Consider the following 15431-nt stretch of genomic DNA (forward strand, 5'->3'; position numbering starts at 1 on the left):
CAAGAGAAACTTGAAATAACCTGGATGTGATGATTAATTTTAGGTGTCAAGTTGTCTGGATTAAGGATTACCTAGATACCTGGTAAAACATTATGCTGGGGTATGTTGTGAGGTTGCTTTCTGAGCAGATTAGCACGTGAGTCTAAGCGGCCTAGGTGGGGGACATTCACCCTCTCAATGTGGGCAGGCATCATCTAATCTGCTGAGGATCCAGAGAGAACAGAAACAGAGAAAAGGTGAATGCGTGGATCTATCTGGTGGGACTGGGATACACTCTTCCTCTGTCCTTAGACATCAACTTCAGGCCCCTCATCTTTGTACTCCAGGACTCACACTTGCAGCTTCCTGGCTTCTGAGGCCATTGGCCTTGGAGTGAAAGTTATATCAACAGCTTCCCTGGTTCTGAGGCCTTTCGACTTGGACTGAGATCCATGCCGCCAGCCTCCCAGGGTCTCCAGCTTGCAGAAGGCCTGTTGCAGGACTTAGCCTCCATCACTGTGTGAGCCAATCACCCAGTAAGTCCCCTCTCACATATCTATCTAGATCTATATCTATATTTACATCTATATCATCTATATCTTCTACTGACTCTGTGACTTTGGGGAACCCTGAGTAATATACTGGGGTATTAGAGTATGTAAATGTTTGTGCATATACATAAACAAACTTGTTCATGCATTTTTAATCAAATGATATATATTTCAAATTGAACAAAGATGTCTAAATTGACTTCTCCTTTAGCGAGATCTCACAAGAACAATGAGCAAAATGTAGGGAAATATTATCTTTCCTGTCATTTAACACATCCATCAAATGAAAAAAATTGCCCAGCTCTAACTCTTATCAATCGAATTCACACAGCAGATCTGTTTACCCCATTTGATGTACTGGATTCCTTTGCTAAAACTGGACCAAGATAATGTCTTTTGTATTCATATATGAAACAAACATTTTAAAGGCATACTTAATTGTGGACTATAAAATGCTACGGTCTACTACTCCATTGATATATGCATTGTTTTCTAAGGTCTGGAACAACAACAATGGTATAAAACATCTAAGAAAGTACAATCAGGATGAATAATTTAAGTTAGTATGTTTATTTCTAGAAGGTATCAAGGCACTGTATTTAAAAAAGAAAAAAGTAGGTGGAAATTCTAGATGAGTATTTTCAAATATCAAATAAGATAATCTATGGTAAATTATTTTGTGAGCATTCAATTATATATCCATTTGTAATTAAAATAAATTTTATAATATTTGTTATACATTCCAATTGCCTTTCATGATAGCAATTCTGTATTTACTAGTCTTCATCCTTGCCCTATGGTTCCAAGAAAAAGGAGGCAGTAGGAAGAAGGAGAAAAGGGAAGAAAAAACATTGTAAAATGAAATATGGCAGTGATTTATGTGGCGGGAAAATTAGTCTATTCTACATTATTAATGTCCTATTTCTACATATGCCACCACATCGGAGCTTCCCATGATTGTTTGAACAATCTCGCAGTAGAACAAATAATTCAAATATATTGTTACTTTCATAACTATTAAGTGTTTATAAGACTTCTCCAAATTAACAATTGACAAAATATATTTCAGAACTATGCTTCTAGTTAATGAATATACTGGAAGCTGTGAAAATGAATTTCCTTCAGGTTATCAGTCTGGCTCAGTACTTATTTGTTGCCTGAAAGGGTTTTGACTCTGTCAGTTTCATTTATCTGCACTAACCCTAGAAAGAAGACCAACACACATATATATCTCAATATCTCAATGTTTCCCTCAAATTGCTTTCAGTGTGACTTTATTTCCTTTAGGGACTTTTTCTTTTCCCACTCTGAAATAGTAGAGGCTGCCTGCTTAATGCTTTGATCAAATAGAAATTCTAAGCTTTTAAAATTCTCATACTCCACAAAAGTTCTATTATAGTCAGAAAACTTTGCTTCTCATCCTAGTTCTACCAGTTTCTAATTGTGTGGTCTTGGGCATGTTGTTAAACTTGGCCTTTGCTCTCTGGAATATAGTTCCTATAGTCATAGAATTTCTAGAACATATAATTTTTAAGTGCTTTTCATTAAAAAATGTTCTGACTTATAAATTATAGTGCTTCATGCTCTGAAGCAAGAATCCATCCATTTCAACTTTTTGTCATTATGACAGGGCTTAAAATCTACATTGTGAATGTAGTGGTCACAATCGTGGAATAATTCCTAAGAAAGCACTGAAGGTGTTGGCTAATCTAATTGGTCAGAACAGTTTATTGAGCCTTACATACATTTACAATATGAGTTGAAATCTATTTTTGCCATTCTGTTTAACAAAGGACTTATTTCAGTATTACAAAAATTATAAAAATCTAAAACTATCAGTACACTTGTCAAATTGCAGTAAAATCAAGTGACTACCACATTACTGATTATGGAATTACCTTACTTAGAATAAGAAAGTGCCATAACAATATTAATACCTATGCTTTGATGATTAATAACATTTTAAATGCATATAACCAGGTACCATCCACTAAAAAGTCAGTGTACTTTGAACAACATGAAATTCAATGAACAGTTTTAAACCACTGAAATGAATAACCACACTTCAGATATGAGTGGATTATAACATGTTGGAAATGTGCTGATCAAAATTGCAGTTGAGGAGGGGAAAGGTCCTTGGCTGGAACATCTCACTGAACTTCCACTGTCTCACTGAAGCTATCAATAGGTCATTAAAATCCCAGGTAGAATAAGAAAGAAGCAACAGTGATAGGTCTGTTAAATCCATCAAAACTAGGTGTGCCTGACTCAATTAGATACAATGGGAGAAATCTGGATGGCAAAGAAGTTAAAACATGATTAATACAAGAGTGAAATAATTTTGACACATTTGCTTCCTGTCATTTATGATATTTACACTTAATAAAATATGTTGGATCTCAAGATATAACTCCAAGAGAATCACGAATTTCTCTCCAGATTAGCACACTGCAAAGCTAACAGTTGCCTCCAGATGGATGATGTTACATGGGGTTGGATTCATAGCTCCATGAATTAGGTTCCTTGATAGTCATAGCAAGTGAGTACTGAGCACTTACGATATGCCCTGACACTATGCTAACGCTCTTTATCCATGATTTCCTTTAATCCTCAAAAATCTCTATATGAAGTAAGTGCTGTTCAGAAAGTAAATTGTCAGAAGGGAAACAAAGCTGAACTTTTGTCAAAGTTTATGACACTAGCAAGTTGTGGAAACAAGACATCACTGGAAACGTTTTTTCTTTTTGTTACCAATACAGCTGCTTCCTCCTGTATTGATGCTGCTTATCATTGCAAATTTCCAAATAACAAAAACATGGAGGTCCTACAGCCTTCAGACTTGTTTTCTCCAGGCAAAACCTCAGGTAAATCGACTTGAACACCAAATTATTACCATCCCTATGTTCCATCTTTATCACACATGGCTCTCAGGCATGCAATAAAAACGTTCTATCTGGTGCTACTTCTCTAACTGAAAACCCAGGTACCTTTCTGCTTTGGTTCCCTGCACCTACCCAGTTAAGAACACTTATAGACACATTTTAACATTAAAATATAGATAAAATGAAACTTTTATCTACAATAATTTCTTCTCAGCATAAGATGAAAATAACTGTTAGCTTGTTTAGATTGAAGCTCCCTGACACAGTAGGGCCCGTAGACTGACAGACACCATTTGCAAGATCTGCATGGTAGAGGAGGTGCTATGTCATGAATTAGCCTGAAAGTCATTTTTATTTTGGAGGTCATTTCGGTTAGGTATTTAAGGATAAGAAACAGAATATATATTTTTTAAAACTGTAAGTATATTGAAATTCTGATTTCTGACCTGGATCTGTTGCTGGAGCAAGTTGATTTTGTGTTGTTGCTGCAGAAGCTGCTGCTGTTGTCTTGCGATCTGTGAAGAAATTGCACATGAGAAATTTACAAGTATATTGTAGTCCCGGAGGGAAGTTACTAACGTTCTGTTTCTCAAAGTTTGATCTGACACTGATTAAGATGATGAAAATAGATGTGTCTGTACTCCTAAATCATCAGCAATTCATCCTAAGTAAGATCAAGGACGATATTTAGTCTTTAGGAACAGTTATGTTTCTTTTGGCCTAAAACAAATGAAGCCTAAGACACTACGGCAGTGATCAATCCCAGAAAGAAATGTCTGTTTTTCAAACATCTCTCTTCCTAGTGATATATTAAGAAGGTGCTGCTTCTGAGGTTTTCAGCCCTTTTCTATAACAGAGTGTTTCACAAATGGGGAAGGGGAGGTTTAAGACTGAGGAGTTCAGAGTAGCACAAAGTATTGCAAGACACTGTATTTATTAGCAAAGCTTTTGGTATTTTTTAGTTTTTAGGTAAGTAATTTTCTCATTACTGCCTCTGACAAACCCCTTACCACCAACTCAATGCATGCTATTGTGGTTTCTGTTTCCATTTTTTTACCAAAATGATTCTTAAGAAGGTTGCCAATCACATGCATTATTTTAAAATTCTGAAGCGTTTTTCAGTCGTCGTCTTTTGACCTCTCATCAGAATTCAACACTCAAATGCTTTCCCTTGATCATGAACTTTCTCTGTTGGCTTCTGTGACATCATCATACTTCCCTGGTTTCATTTCTGCCTCTCATGTTCTTCTCCTTCTTAGTCACCTTTAATGGCTCTTTCCAGCCATTAAATGTTATAATTCTCTGAGGCTCAATTTTAGACTCTGTTCTTTTCCTTCATACTTACTTCCATATGTAAGCCAAGTGCTTCTAAATGTGCTTCTCTAGCCTAGACCTTTGTCTTAAGCATCAGGTCCATTTATTGAGAAACTTATTCAAAGGAACCTCAAGTTCAACAGGCCCCAAACTAAATTTGAGATTTAGCCTTCCATATAGTCATCTTAAGTATTTCCTAACTTAGGGAACAGCACAATCACTTACCACTCTCACTGTTATTTGCATTTATAACACCCTCTACATTTACTTAATATTATGCCCATGCTGTGACTTTATATTTGTCTATTTATTTGTTATTAACATCTTTCTGTCTCCTAGGGAGAAGTCCATAAATTCAGTGAGGGTAGAGGCCATGTATATTTTACTCACTGCTCTCAGGAAGTCCATTACAAAAGCAATGCTGAATGGATATCTGATAAGAATGCATGAGTAGATGAGATGAAAACTGTAAACATTTCATTGCATGGGATAGGATATCACTTCTAACATCTTGAAACTTATCACTCTCTTATAAAGAAGTTCTAGATCTCATTCTCATCAAGTAATAGTCACTAACATTTTTATTTAAAAAAAAAAATCTCTTGGCTGGGTGTGGTGGCTCACGCCTGTAGTCTCAGCACTTTGTGAGGCTGAGGCGGGTGGATCACGAGGTCAGGAGATTGAAACTATCCTGGCTAATAGGGTGAAACCCCATCTCTACTAAAAATACAAAAAAATTAGCCGGGCGTGGTGGCGGGCACCTGTAGTCCCAGCTACTCGGGAGGCTGAGGCAGGAGAATGGGGTGAACCTGAGAGGTGGAGCTTGCAGTGAGCCAAGATTGCTCCACTGCAATCTGGGAGACAGAGTGAGACTCTGTCTCAAAAAAAAAAAAAAAAAAAAAAAAATCTCTTAACCTCTATACCTGAAAGTCAAAAATTCAGGAAAAAATTCACACATCACCATGAATAAAAGAACCCATGTGATGAGGATGGATCTACCTGGCTGCACAAAAAAATTTATTTCCCTATGGATGATGGTTTAATTATAATTATTTTAATGCTTTAATTTTATCTTTGGAATATGGTAAAAAAAAAAAATACATTTTTTTCTTTCTTTTTTTTTTTGAGACAGAGTTTTGCTCTTGTTGCCCAGGCTGGAATGCAATGGCGCAATCTCGGCTCACTGCAACCTCCGCCTCCTGAGTTCAAACGATTCATCTGCCTCAGCCTCCCGAGTAGCTGAGATTACAGGCATGCACCACCATGCCTGGTTAATTTTTTTATATTTTTACTAGAGACACGGTTTCACCATGTTGGCCAGGCTGGTCTTGAACTCCTGACCTCGGTGATCCACTTGCCTCGGCCTCCTGAATTGCTGGGATTACAGGCGTGAGCCACCATGCCCGACCTACAATTTTTTTTTTTCCGAAGAAAGTGGTAAAAGAGACAGTAGAAGGAAGATTACCTTTTTCATTAAGTCTAGTTCCTTCCTCCCACATAGCAATATTTCAAATGCTATTTAAATCCTTTTAACAGAACTTTAAGAATACTTCAGAACATGACCACTTCAACCTCCTACGTACTTTCTTCTGTTCACCGTGTCTCTCATCTGGATTGTTGTAATGGCCTCCATTTGCTCTTTGTGTTTCTGCTCCTGCGCCCTATAGTCGATCACAGACCAGCACCCTGAGAGTACTTTTTAAAATATGAGTCCACTTTTGGAGACTGAGGTGGGCAAATCGCGAGGTCAGGAGTTCGAGACCAGCCTGGCCAACATAGTGAAACCCCGTCTCTACTAAAAATACAAAAAATTAGCCAGGCATGGTGGTGGGCGCCTGTAATCCCAGCTACTCGGGAGGCTGAGGCAGAAGAATCTCTTGAACCTGGGAGGCGGAGGTTGCAGTGAGCCAAGATCATGCCATTGCATTCCAGCCCAGGTGACAATGCGAGACTCCGTCTCAGATATATATATCTTGTCATGCTATTCATCTTTTCAAAACACTTCTCTCTCACTCAGCAAAAAGCCGGTGTACATATAATGCCTGCAAGGCCCTATATGATTTGGCCTCCTGCTATCTCTCTGATTTCATCCCACCCCCTATCACCTAATGCCTCCAAGGCCCTATATGATTTGGCCTCTTGCTATCTCTCTGATTTCACCCCCTATCACCTCATGCCTGCCACATTGCATTCCTAACTGCCTCTTGTACACACCAAGGATGCTCCTGCCTCCCAAGGATACTCCTGCTTCTGGGCCTTTGCACTTACTTTTCCCTCTTTCTGGAATACTCTGCCTAGACAGCCCCATGGCTCTCTCCCACACCTTCTACAGGTTTCTGCTCAAATGTTCTCCGTCAATAATGTCTTCCCTGAGCACCCCTTTTAAAAGAACATATTCCCATAGATACTACCCTCATCCCCAATGTCCTGCTTATTTTTTCAACATAATACTTAGCAACATATAGTTTACTGGTTTATTTATTGTCTACCCTTCCCAACCAGATTTCAGTACACAAGGGATTTTTGTCTGTTTTATTTGCCCATTCTACTCCCACTAACTAGAACAAAACCTGGCATCAAATTGGTGGTCAATGAATATTTATCTAATAGATGAGTGTGGAATGGAGTTCAGAATCTGGGGGAAAGGCTCTTCAGCAAACAGGTCCTTTAGCTTTTGTAACAGCTATACCAGGAGTAATAGAATACATAGAATGGGGACATTCTACACTCAGTAGGGAGTGCTGAGAGGAGTGTCAGAAAAAGACTGCAGGAGAAGATGAACCTTCCCTGACCCTTAAAGAGTAAGTATTAAATGTCCTTCATGAAAAGATCTGCCACCACAGAGTGGTAACTGTGCATGCCTGCTATGTATGCTAGAGAAGCGCTGGGAGAGCTGAATGGACTCTAGAAACATGACCTGTAGCTATCACCAGGGATCTTCTCAGGCTGTGGAGGCAGCACTGCAGGACATCTCTCCAACACAGGAGAGAAATTCTTGAAGAACCTAGGGGTTTGTAAAGTTCCAGGGAGAATGTCAGAGGTCCTGGGAAAGTATTAGAATCAAAGGATTCTAGAACCCTTTTATAATATTCAGGGATGGGCTAGAATGCGAAAGAGATAAGAAAGAAGCTTCCTCTCCATCAGTCATTGCTTAGATCTTTCAGGACATGTGTGCCCTCAGACCCACCAAAGCAAATAGGGATTATCTACAAAAAATATCCCCAGCCAAGCTACATTTCTGAGGCTCCTAGGATTCTCCAGAATTCAGTTGACTGCAAGATTGAGAGTTAAGGACAAGAAAAGAGTGGTGTTGTTTCATACTGTTACAGGCAAGCATTCTAAACTCTTTTATCATAGGGATAAAGCAAGAGGCATATGGGCCATACCCAAAAACAAGCCAAATATATCTTTAATGAAAGTGATGAGGCATTTCATTAAAAATAAAACTAACATCTTTTAAGCAGACATAAACCATCAAGTAGAGAAGAGGACAATGGAAATAAAGGGGTGGAAAAAAGGAGCTCCTCAAACATAAACTGCGTATTTCTTCGTACCATTCAACCCTGCTAGCTTACACTTTGAAAGATGTTTAGAAGGTTTTACAGGGATGTGTAGGCACACAAATATTAAATAGTGGCCATCCTCCACCTGGGATGGTGAATGGGCTACTCCCAGAACATGGAAGAGGAAAAGGACTTAGCCATGAAAAAGAGGGCCATACTAATCTGTAAGCTGAAACTATGTCACCCCCCTCTATCTTATGTTCTATTAACTACCAATTTTTTTTAACTAATAGTTCATAGGCATTGCCTCCATTTTCCTACCACATATATTCAGTTTTTATTGTCTGATTTCGGCTACTAAAACACCATAGAAGCTTTACTCTTCAAGGCCGACAATGAGAATCTAAATGAAAAATCTAGTAGTTTCAATTTGATATTAGAATGCTTACTTTTCTGTAGCATTTAACACTGTTCCCTATGACCTCTTAAAATCTCCATTTTGTTTCCTATGACAGTGCACTCCTGGCCCCACTTCCATATCTGATTCTTTCTGCATATGTTCATTTTCCTTTCTCTGCCAGCTATATAAGCCAGTATCTCCCAAGGATCTACCCTGAGTTCTTTTCTGCTTTCTTGGAATATTACCACTGTAAATTAAGGCCTATAAGCCCGCCACATCTCTGCATAAAACACTCCTGTCCCCGATATTAACATGGCTGCCTTTTGTATGTCATTTAGATCTCAGCTCAACTGCCAAAGCTTTAGAAAGATCTAGCTGCCCAATCTAAGGTGCATTGCCTTGTCATAGCAATCAACATTTATCTTATTACTCTGTTTATATTTTTTCAAAGTATTTATCACTATATAATATCATTGTGTTAATTTATCTGCTCCTTTATCTGTCTCTTTCCACTAAAATTTAGGGGCTTTGTCTCTCTGGTTAATTGAGATAGCCTCAATAATTAGTTAGTACAGTGCCAGGCACATAAGCAGCACTAGATTACTACTAGTCAAATAAATGAATGAATGTTATCTCCTCCAGTGGAGTTTAAACTACCATTTCTCTGTAAATAACCCAAGAAACACCTGAGCTCCCTTCCAAAATGCTGACTGGTGTTTCTAGCTGTCTCTCACATACCTCCAACTGGACAACCTGACAGGAGCTGTAATTCAACATCATAAAACTACTTTCTTTTCCAAACTTGCTCTTCTCTTGACTTTCTGTTTCTGGTGATGGCATTCTCAATCTCCGTATTACTAGGCTCAACGCTTTTCCTTTCCCTTTTGCCTACTCAAAGAATTCTACTAACCATAACTCTTCCACCTGTTTATTCCTTTCATTTCTTTGTCCATGGTCATTACCCTGACTAATTTAGATTCTCACTCTTTTTAATTTAAAGTACTATAATGGCCTTGTAACTGAACTTCCTGCCCCCAGCTGGAAACTCACTTTACTTGTTGAAGCCCACAAGTTCTTGAAAGCATATCTCAAAATGTCAGCTCTTTAATGAATTCTTTCAAAATGTTTCTTGTTGAAAATGTTCTCTTGATTCTCCATGGTTCTTTTTTGGTATTTTTCTCATGATTTATCAGAATTTACCTTGATTATTATTACTTCTATGCTACTTACCGCCAAAGTAGTTAATAAGCATCTTAAAATCTGGGTTTTGTCTGTGGGTGGGTTTTTGTTTTGTTTTGTTTTGTTCTGTTTTGCTTTTTTGGCCTTTTAATTTATTTAACTGGGGAGGTGGAAGGGACTCTTATTCATTGTTGTGTGCCTAGGACAGTGACCTCTAAGTAGCAGGCAAAGCAATGTCTGAGGAATTTGATTGCATCGCTAGTTCTTACTCACCTGTTCTTGTTGCTGCTTGGCCAGCTCCATTTGCTGACGCTGTTTCTCAATCTGAGAGGCAGCTAGCTTCTTCTGCTCATCGTGGGCAGCCAACAGCTGCTCTCGTAGGCTGGTCAGCTGGTTGATCATACCCATGAGTTGCCTTTCTTTCTCAGCTAAGCTCTCGGGAGTCCCTACAAATCATATAGCAATAAAACAGACAAAATAAATGAAAAAAAGTAATTATTTCAATGAAAATGGCTCTGTTGTATACAGAGCTAGTCCAAATATAAAGTTCAATAAACACAAAAACATTAGGGGGAGGGAGGAGGGATAGCATTAGGAGATATACCTAATGCTAAATGACGAGTTAATGGGTACAGCACACCAACATGGCACATGTATACATATGTAACAAGCCTGCATATTGTGCACATGTACCCTAAAACTTAAAGTATAATAGTAATCAAATTAAAAAAAAATTACCTACCTTCTTTTACGTTTTCACGCAACAGTAAAAAGTGATGGCAATTTACCCCTTACAAAATACCACAATGAACCTGGCTCTCTGGCACAATAGATAGCACATTGGACTTCTAACAAAATACCATGATGACCAAACATTTTGAATGTTTTTACATTTATGACCAGTAATAATCTATAGATTTTTTTAACTTTTACTTTATAAGTAAATTTAAAAAAAAATGTTGGCTGAGCATCTACTGTTTTTAATAGTCTATGCTAGGGCCTGCTGGCAATAAAAAGATGTCCAAAGTACAGTTCTTGGCCTGAAGTACTATAGTTTTTCATCTAATTAAAGAGGCAAGACAAAGACACAAAAAACTAATAGCCAGAGTTATTAAGAGGTCAAGGCATTAGTATTAGTGATATGATTCTCCCTTTCTTAAAAAAAAAAAGTGAAAGATTCAGAACTAAGAAATTCTATGTTGGCCAGACGCGGTGGCTCACGCTTGCAATCCCAGCACTTTGGGAGGCTGAGGCGGGCGGATCACGAGGTCAGGAGATAGAGACCACGGTGAAACTCCGTCTCTACTAAAAATACAAAAAAATTAGCCGGGCATGGTGGCGGGCGCCTGTAGTCCCAGCTACTCGGAGAGGCTGAGGCAGGAGAATGGCGTGAACCTGGGACGCGGAGCTTGCAGTGAGCCGAGATCGCGCCACTGCACTCCAGCCTGGGTGACAGAGCGAGACTCCGTCTCAAAAAAATAAAAAATAAAAAATAAAAAAAGAAATTCTATGTTAAAAGAGAGCAAACATCTATTTAGCCAATCAAGTTTTAGACTGTATTCCCCATATGCCAATTCAAAGTCTATCTTCAAAAATAAAATATAGTTAACTGAGCAAATATTCAAGTTTGAGAACACAAATATAGCAATTTTGAGATAATGTGGTTGGCAAATTAGCATCACATTATGGTCACGTAAGCTAATACATAAACCCAAGATTTGGAAAAGTCGTGGTAATCATTTAAAATACATATTACACTCAAGATATTCAAAACATGCCAATGAATCTTATCAAGTTAAAATTTATATTTAATATAAGGGAAATGTGTGCTGTTCACTGAAATAGAAACGGTATCACTTTTAATTGTTCTTTTAGAACTCACAAGATAGGCAAGGCCCCTATGATAAAGTACTACCAGTAGGAGAGAACACCCTCTTTAATTACAATTTTCACTTCAAACATAAGACACTAAGCACTGTTTTACTACTGCATTTGCCACCTGTATACATAATTAGATAGAAGGATCTGTTATAACTCAGTCACCCTTCTTAACCCCGGTGCATTTCTCCTACCAATTTAGGCTGAAACAGTTTGTTCTATTTTAGGAAGTAGCAGCTATAGTTAGTAGCTTATAATTTTTATATGCCCATTTGGAATAGAAAGAAGAGTTCTAACATATTTTACATATCGCCTAGAGAAAAAATATTCAGAAAAGAAAATGAGTGAATAAGGCAGTAACCATTTCTTACGCTCTTTCTTATTATCAATGCCTATCCTTATTCAAGGCAGGCGGTCAATAATGTGTTGCTAACAATTTATTATATCTCAGATATTTGGATTCCATCAGAATGAATGAATATTAACTCTATGAATAATAGCCGCATGACTATTACATCCTAATATTAAATAATATAAATATATCTTGGGAAGATTTTCTTAATGAAAATATTCATATGCTAGCAAAATAAACATCTTCCTACATTGTTAATAGAGAAGTAAATTTCTACCATATTTCAAGGAATACACACTAGGAATAGCAATACACATCATGTCTTACAATGCACATAACCTACAAAGGATAATTCTGCTTTTAGAAATCTAGCCCAAGGCTGGGTGCAGGGGCTCACGCCTGTGATTCCAATGTTTTGGGAGGCCCAGGCAGGAGGATCACTTGAGGCCAAGAGTTCAAGACCAGCCTGGACAACATAGCAAGACTCCATTTCTACAAACATTTTTTAAAAATTAGCTGAGCTTGGTGGTATGCACCCGTAATCCTAGCTACTTGGGAGGCTGAGGTGGGAGGATCATTTGAATCCAGGAATTTGAGGTTGCGGTGAGATACACTGCCTAAAAAAAAATCTAGTCCAAAAATATCATAAGAAATGTGGGCTAATTACTAATTGTTTTAAATGAAATTCTAGAAACAACCTAAATGTCAAATGAGAATAATCAAATAATTATGGGTCATCCATGGTAGAGTATTTTGTAACCATAAAAAATTATTTTTGAAGAAAATTTAATGACATGGGATCTAGTTTATGATATAAAGCTAGGTTTAAAAGCAGTTGGAGAGAAATGAAACATTTGTATACTCACCTCAATGCATGCACATGTCTATGTTTATAGGAATAAAGACTGAGAGCAAATTTAGCTACATATTAATAGTAGCTATTTCTAAGTGGTGGAATTATAGGTCATTTTAATTTTTTTTCTTTTTCTTTTTTTTTTTTTTTTTGAGATAGAGTCTTGTTCTGTCACCCAGTCTGGAGTACAGTGGTGCGATCTCAGCTCACTGCAAACTCCACCTCCCGGGGTCAAGCGATTCTCCTACCTCAGCCTCCCGAGTAGCTGGGATTACAGGTGCATGCCACCATGCCTGGCTAATTTTTTTATATTTTTAGTAGAGACGGGATTTCACCATGCTGGCCAGGCTGGTCTCAAACTCCTGACCTCGTGATCCGCCCGCCTCTGCCTCTCAAAGTGCTAGGATTCATATTTTTGTATTTAGAAATTTTTCCACAATGGTTATTATTACATTACTTCCATACTCAGAAAAAACTTATTTCACCTCAACATGCAGAAGTATAATTTAAAAGCTTAAGCAAATCAGCACATACTCAACACCTACAGTTGGTCCTACAAAACCCACTTAAGTTAGCCCTCCGCATAGGTGGGTTTCACATTCCGTGAATACTGTATTTTGGACCTCTGTTTGGCTGGGAAAAATTTCCGCATATAAGTGGACCTGTGGCATTCTAGCCTGTGCTGTTCAAGGGTCAACTGTATATATCTGGTGATGAGAATTAACAAATATCATTTTATCATTAAGTATATGAAAGATTAACAAAATTATTTGTTTTCACTTAGTCATAAAGACATAAGGAAGATTTCAAATTTAAAACAAAATTTCTAATTTTATAGTCCATATTCATTTCGAACTTTTTGAACCTTCAGCCCATCTTGCTACATCTTAAGCATTCTCACATGACTCCCTAGACATGTTTTCATTCTATTTCAACTCCTACTTAGCTAACCTTTTCTTCTCAATCTTTTTCACTGACTCCTCTTCTGCCACCCATAAATGCCTATATTCTCCCCAGTCCCATTCTTTACCTTTTCTGGCCTTGAACTAACATGCTTCAAACTGTAAGAACTATATTTCAACAACGCTTTATAGATTTTAACCTCCTGAGTTCTAAAATACATAGTTTCACAGTCAATGAAATAATAAAGTATGTGCCAACCCTAAGATTGTCCCCCAGCCCTATTGACCTATTTTTAGATGCAGAATGGGGTATCTCTGAGGGTGTATCTCAGTCATAAAATTCAACATGCATAAAGTAATTTTAAAGCATTATCACCAATCAGCATTCTAAAATATTAACATCTTCAATTTCCTTCTCAACTACCCATCCCTGCATTGATATTAATCAATCACAGTAATTTTTCCTCAAAATACGTTTGTTTTCCCTTTCATTTTAATGAAAATTATATTTTTCAATATTTTTATGTTCACATTAGTAAATACTGATAAAAGTGTATAATAAAAGATCTCCTCCCAACACTGTCCCTTCAAAGGTAACCACTATTATTATTTTTTGTGTGTCTTATCCTTGATAACACATATTTAAGCATATACAATAATATTTCTGTATTAGTTTGCCAGGGCTGCCATAACAAAGTACCACAGACTAGGTGGTTTAAAAGACAGAAATTGCCTTACAGTTCTGGATGCTGGAAGTCTCAGATTAAGTTGTCAGCAGGGTTGATCTGTTCCAGGCCTCTTTCCTTGGCTTGTAGATGTCTGTCTTCTCTATATGTGTTCACATCGTCTCGGTCTGTACATACCCATGTCCAAATTTCCTCTTCTTATAAGGATACCAGTCATCTTGGATTAGGACCCACCATAATAAACTCATTTTAATTCAATTCCCTTTGTAAAGATCCTATCTCCCAATACGTTCATATTCTGAGGTTCTAGGCATTAGGACTTCAACATATGAATTAGGGTTGGTGGGTAGAGGGAAGTGCATAGTTCAACCCATAAGAATGCCTTTTATGCAAATGATAACATAACATAAATACTGTTGTACTGACTTAGAGAGAGCACTTTTCCATCCTGCCTTCTCTATCTTCACTGCCATTTCTGTCATCTTTTTTCATGAATTTTTGTAACCATTTTTTAAAATAGAACTTTTAAAATAGAACTTCCTGTCATCAATTGATCTCTGTACAAATCTATCCTCTAAAACTGGTACCAAAATTGCCTTCCTAGATAACAAAGTCATGTCATGTCAGAGTCTAGTCCTGTCACTTCCCCTGTTTAAAGACCTCCAATTGCTCCCCATTGGCTTCAGAGAAAACTGTCAAGTCATTATTACGAATTAACGAGGTCCTTCAAAATATCACCTAATTGTCCCACTTCCTCTGTGCATCCTAAATTCTAGCCACACTGAATGTTCTAACATTACCCCACCACCACCACCACTCTGAGCACTTGCAAATGCCATCCTTAACAAGTGCCTTGCCTGAGCCAGTCTCTCCCTAAACATTCATTCTTCATGCTCCAGCTCATGTATCTTGTTTTTTGTGGCTCTTTTCCTGATTTCCACGGATAACAGTT

At 37.7% G+C, this 15431-nt stretch overlaps 1 protein-coding gene across 2 annotated transcripts in view; it reads right to left on the minus strand.

Moving 5' to 3' along the window:
* The window catches only part of SOX5 (SRY-box transcription factor 5), a 415087-nt gene that overhangs the window by 197916 nt on the left and 201740 nt on the right, over positions 1-15431 (minus strand). For both annotated transcript variants that reach the window (XM_032159826.2, XM_032159831.2), the window contains exons 5-6: positions 10082-10254; positions 3859-3927 (exon numbers count right to left, since the gene is read on the minus strand). In XM_032159826.2, the coding sequence (XP_032015717.1) occupies positions 3859-3927; positions 10082-10254 (242 nt within the window). The remainder of the gene's footprint in view (positions 1-3858; positions 3928-10081; positions 10255-15431) is intronic.

Source organism: Hylobates moloch, unplaced genomic scaffold (genome assembly GCF_009828535.3).
Source record: "Hylobates moloch isolate HMO894 unplaced genomic scaffold, HMol_V3 SCAFFOLD_8, whole genome shotgun sequence".
NCBI classification, from domain to species: domain Eukaryota; kingdom Metazoa; phylum Chordata; class Mammalia; order Primates; family Hylobatidae; genus Hylobates; species Hylobates moloch.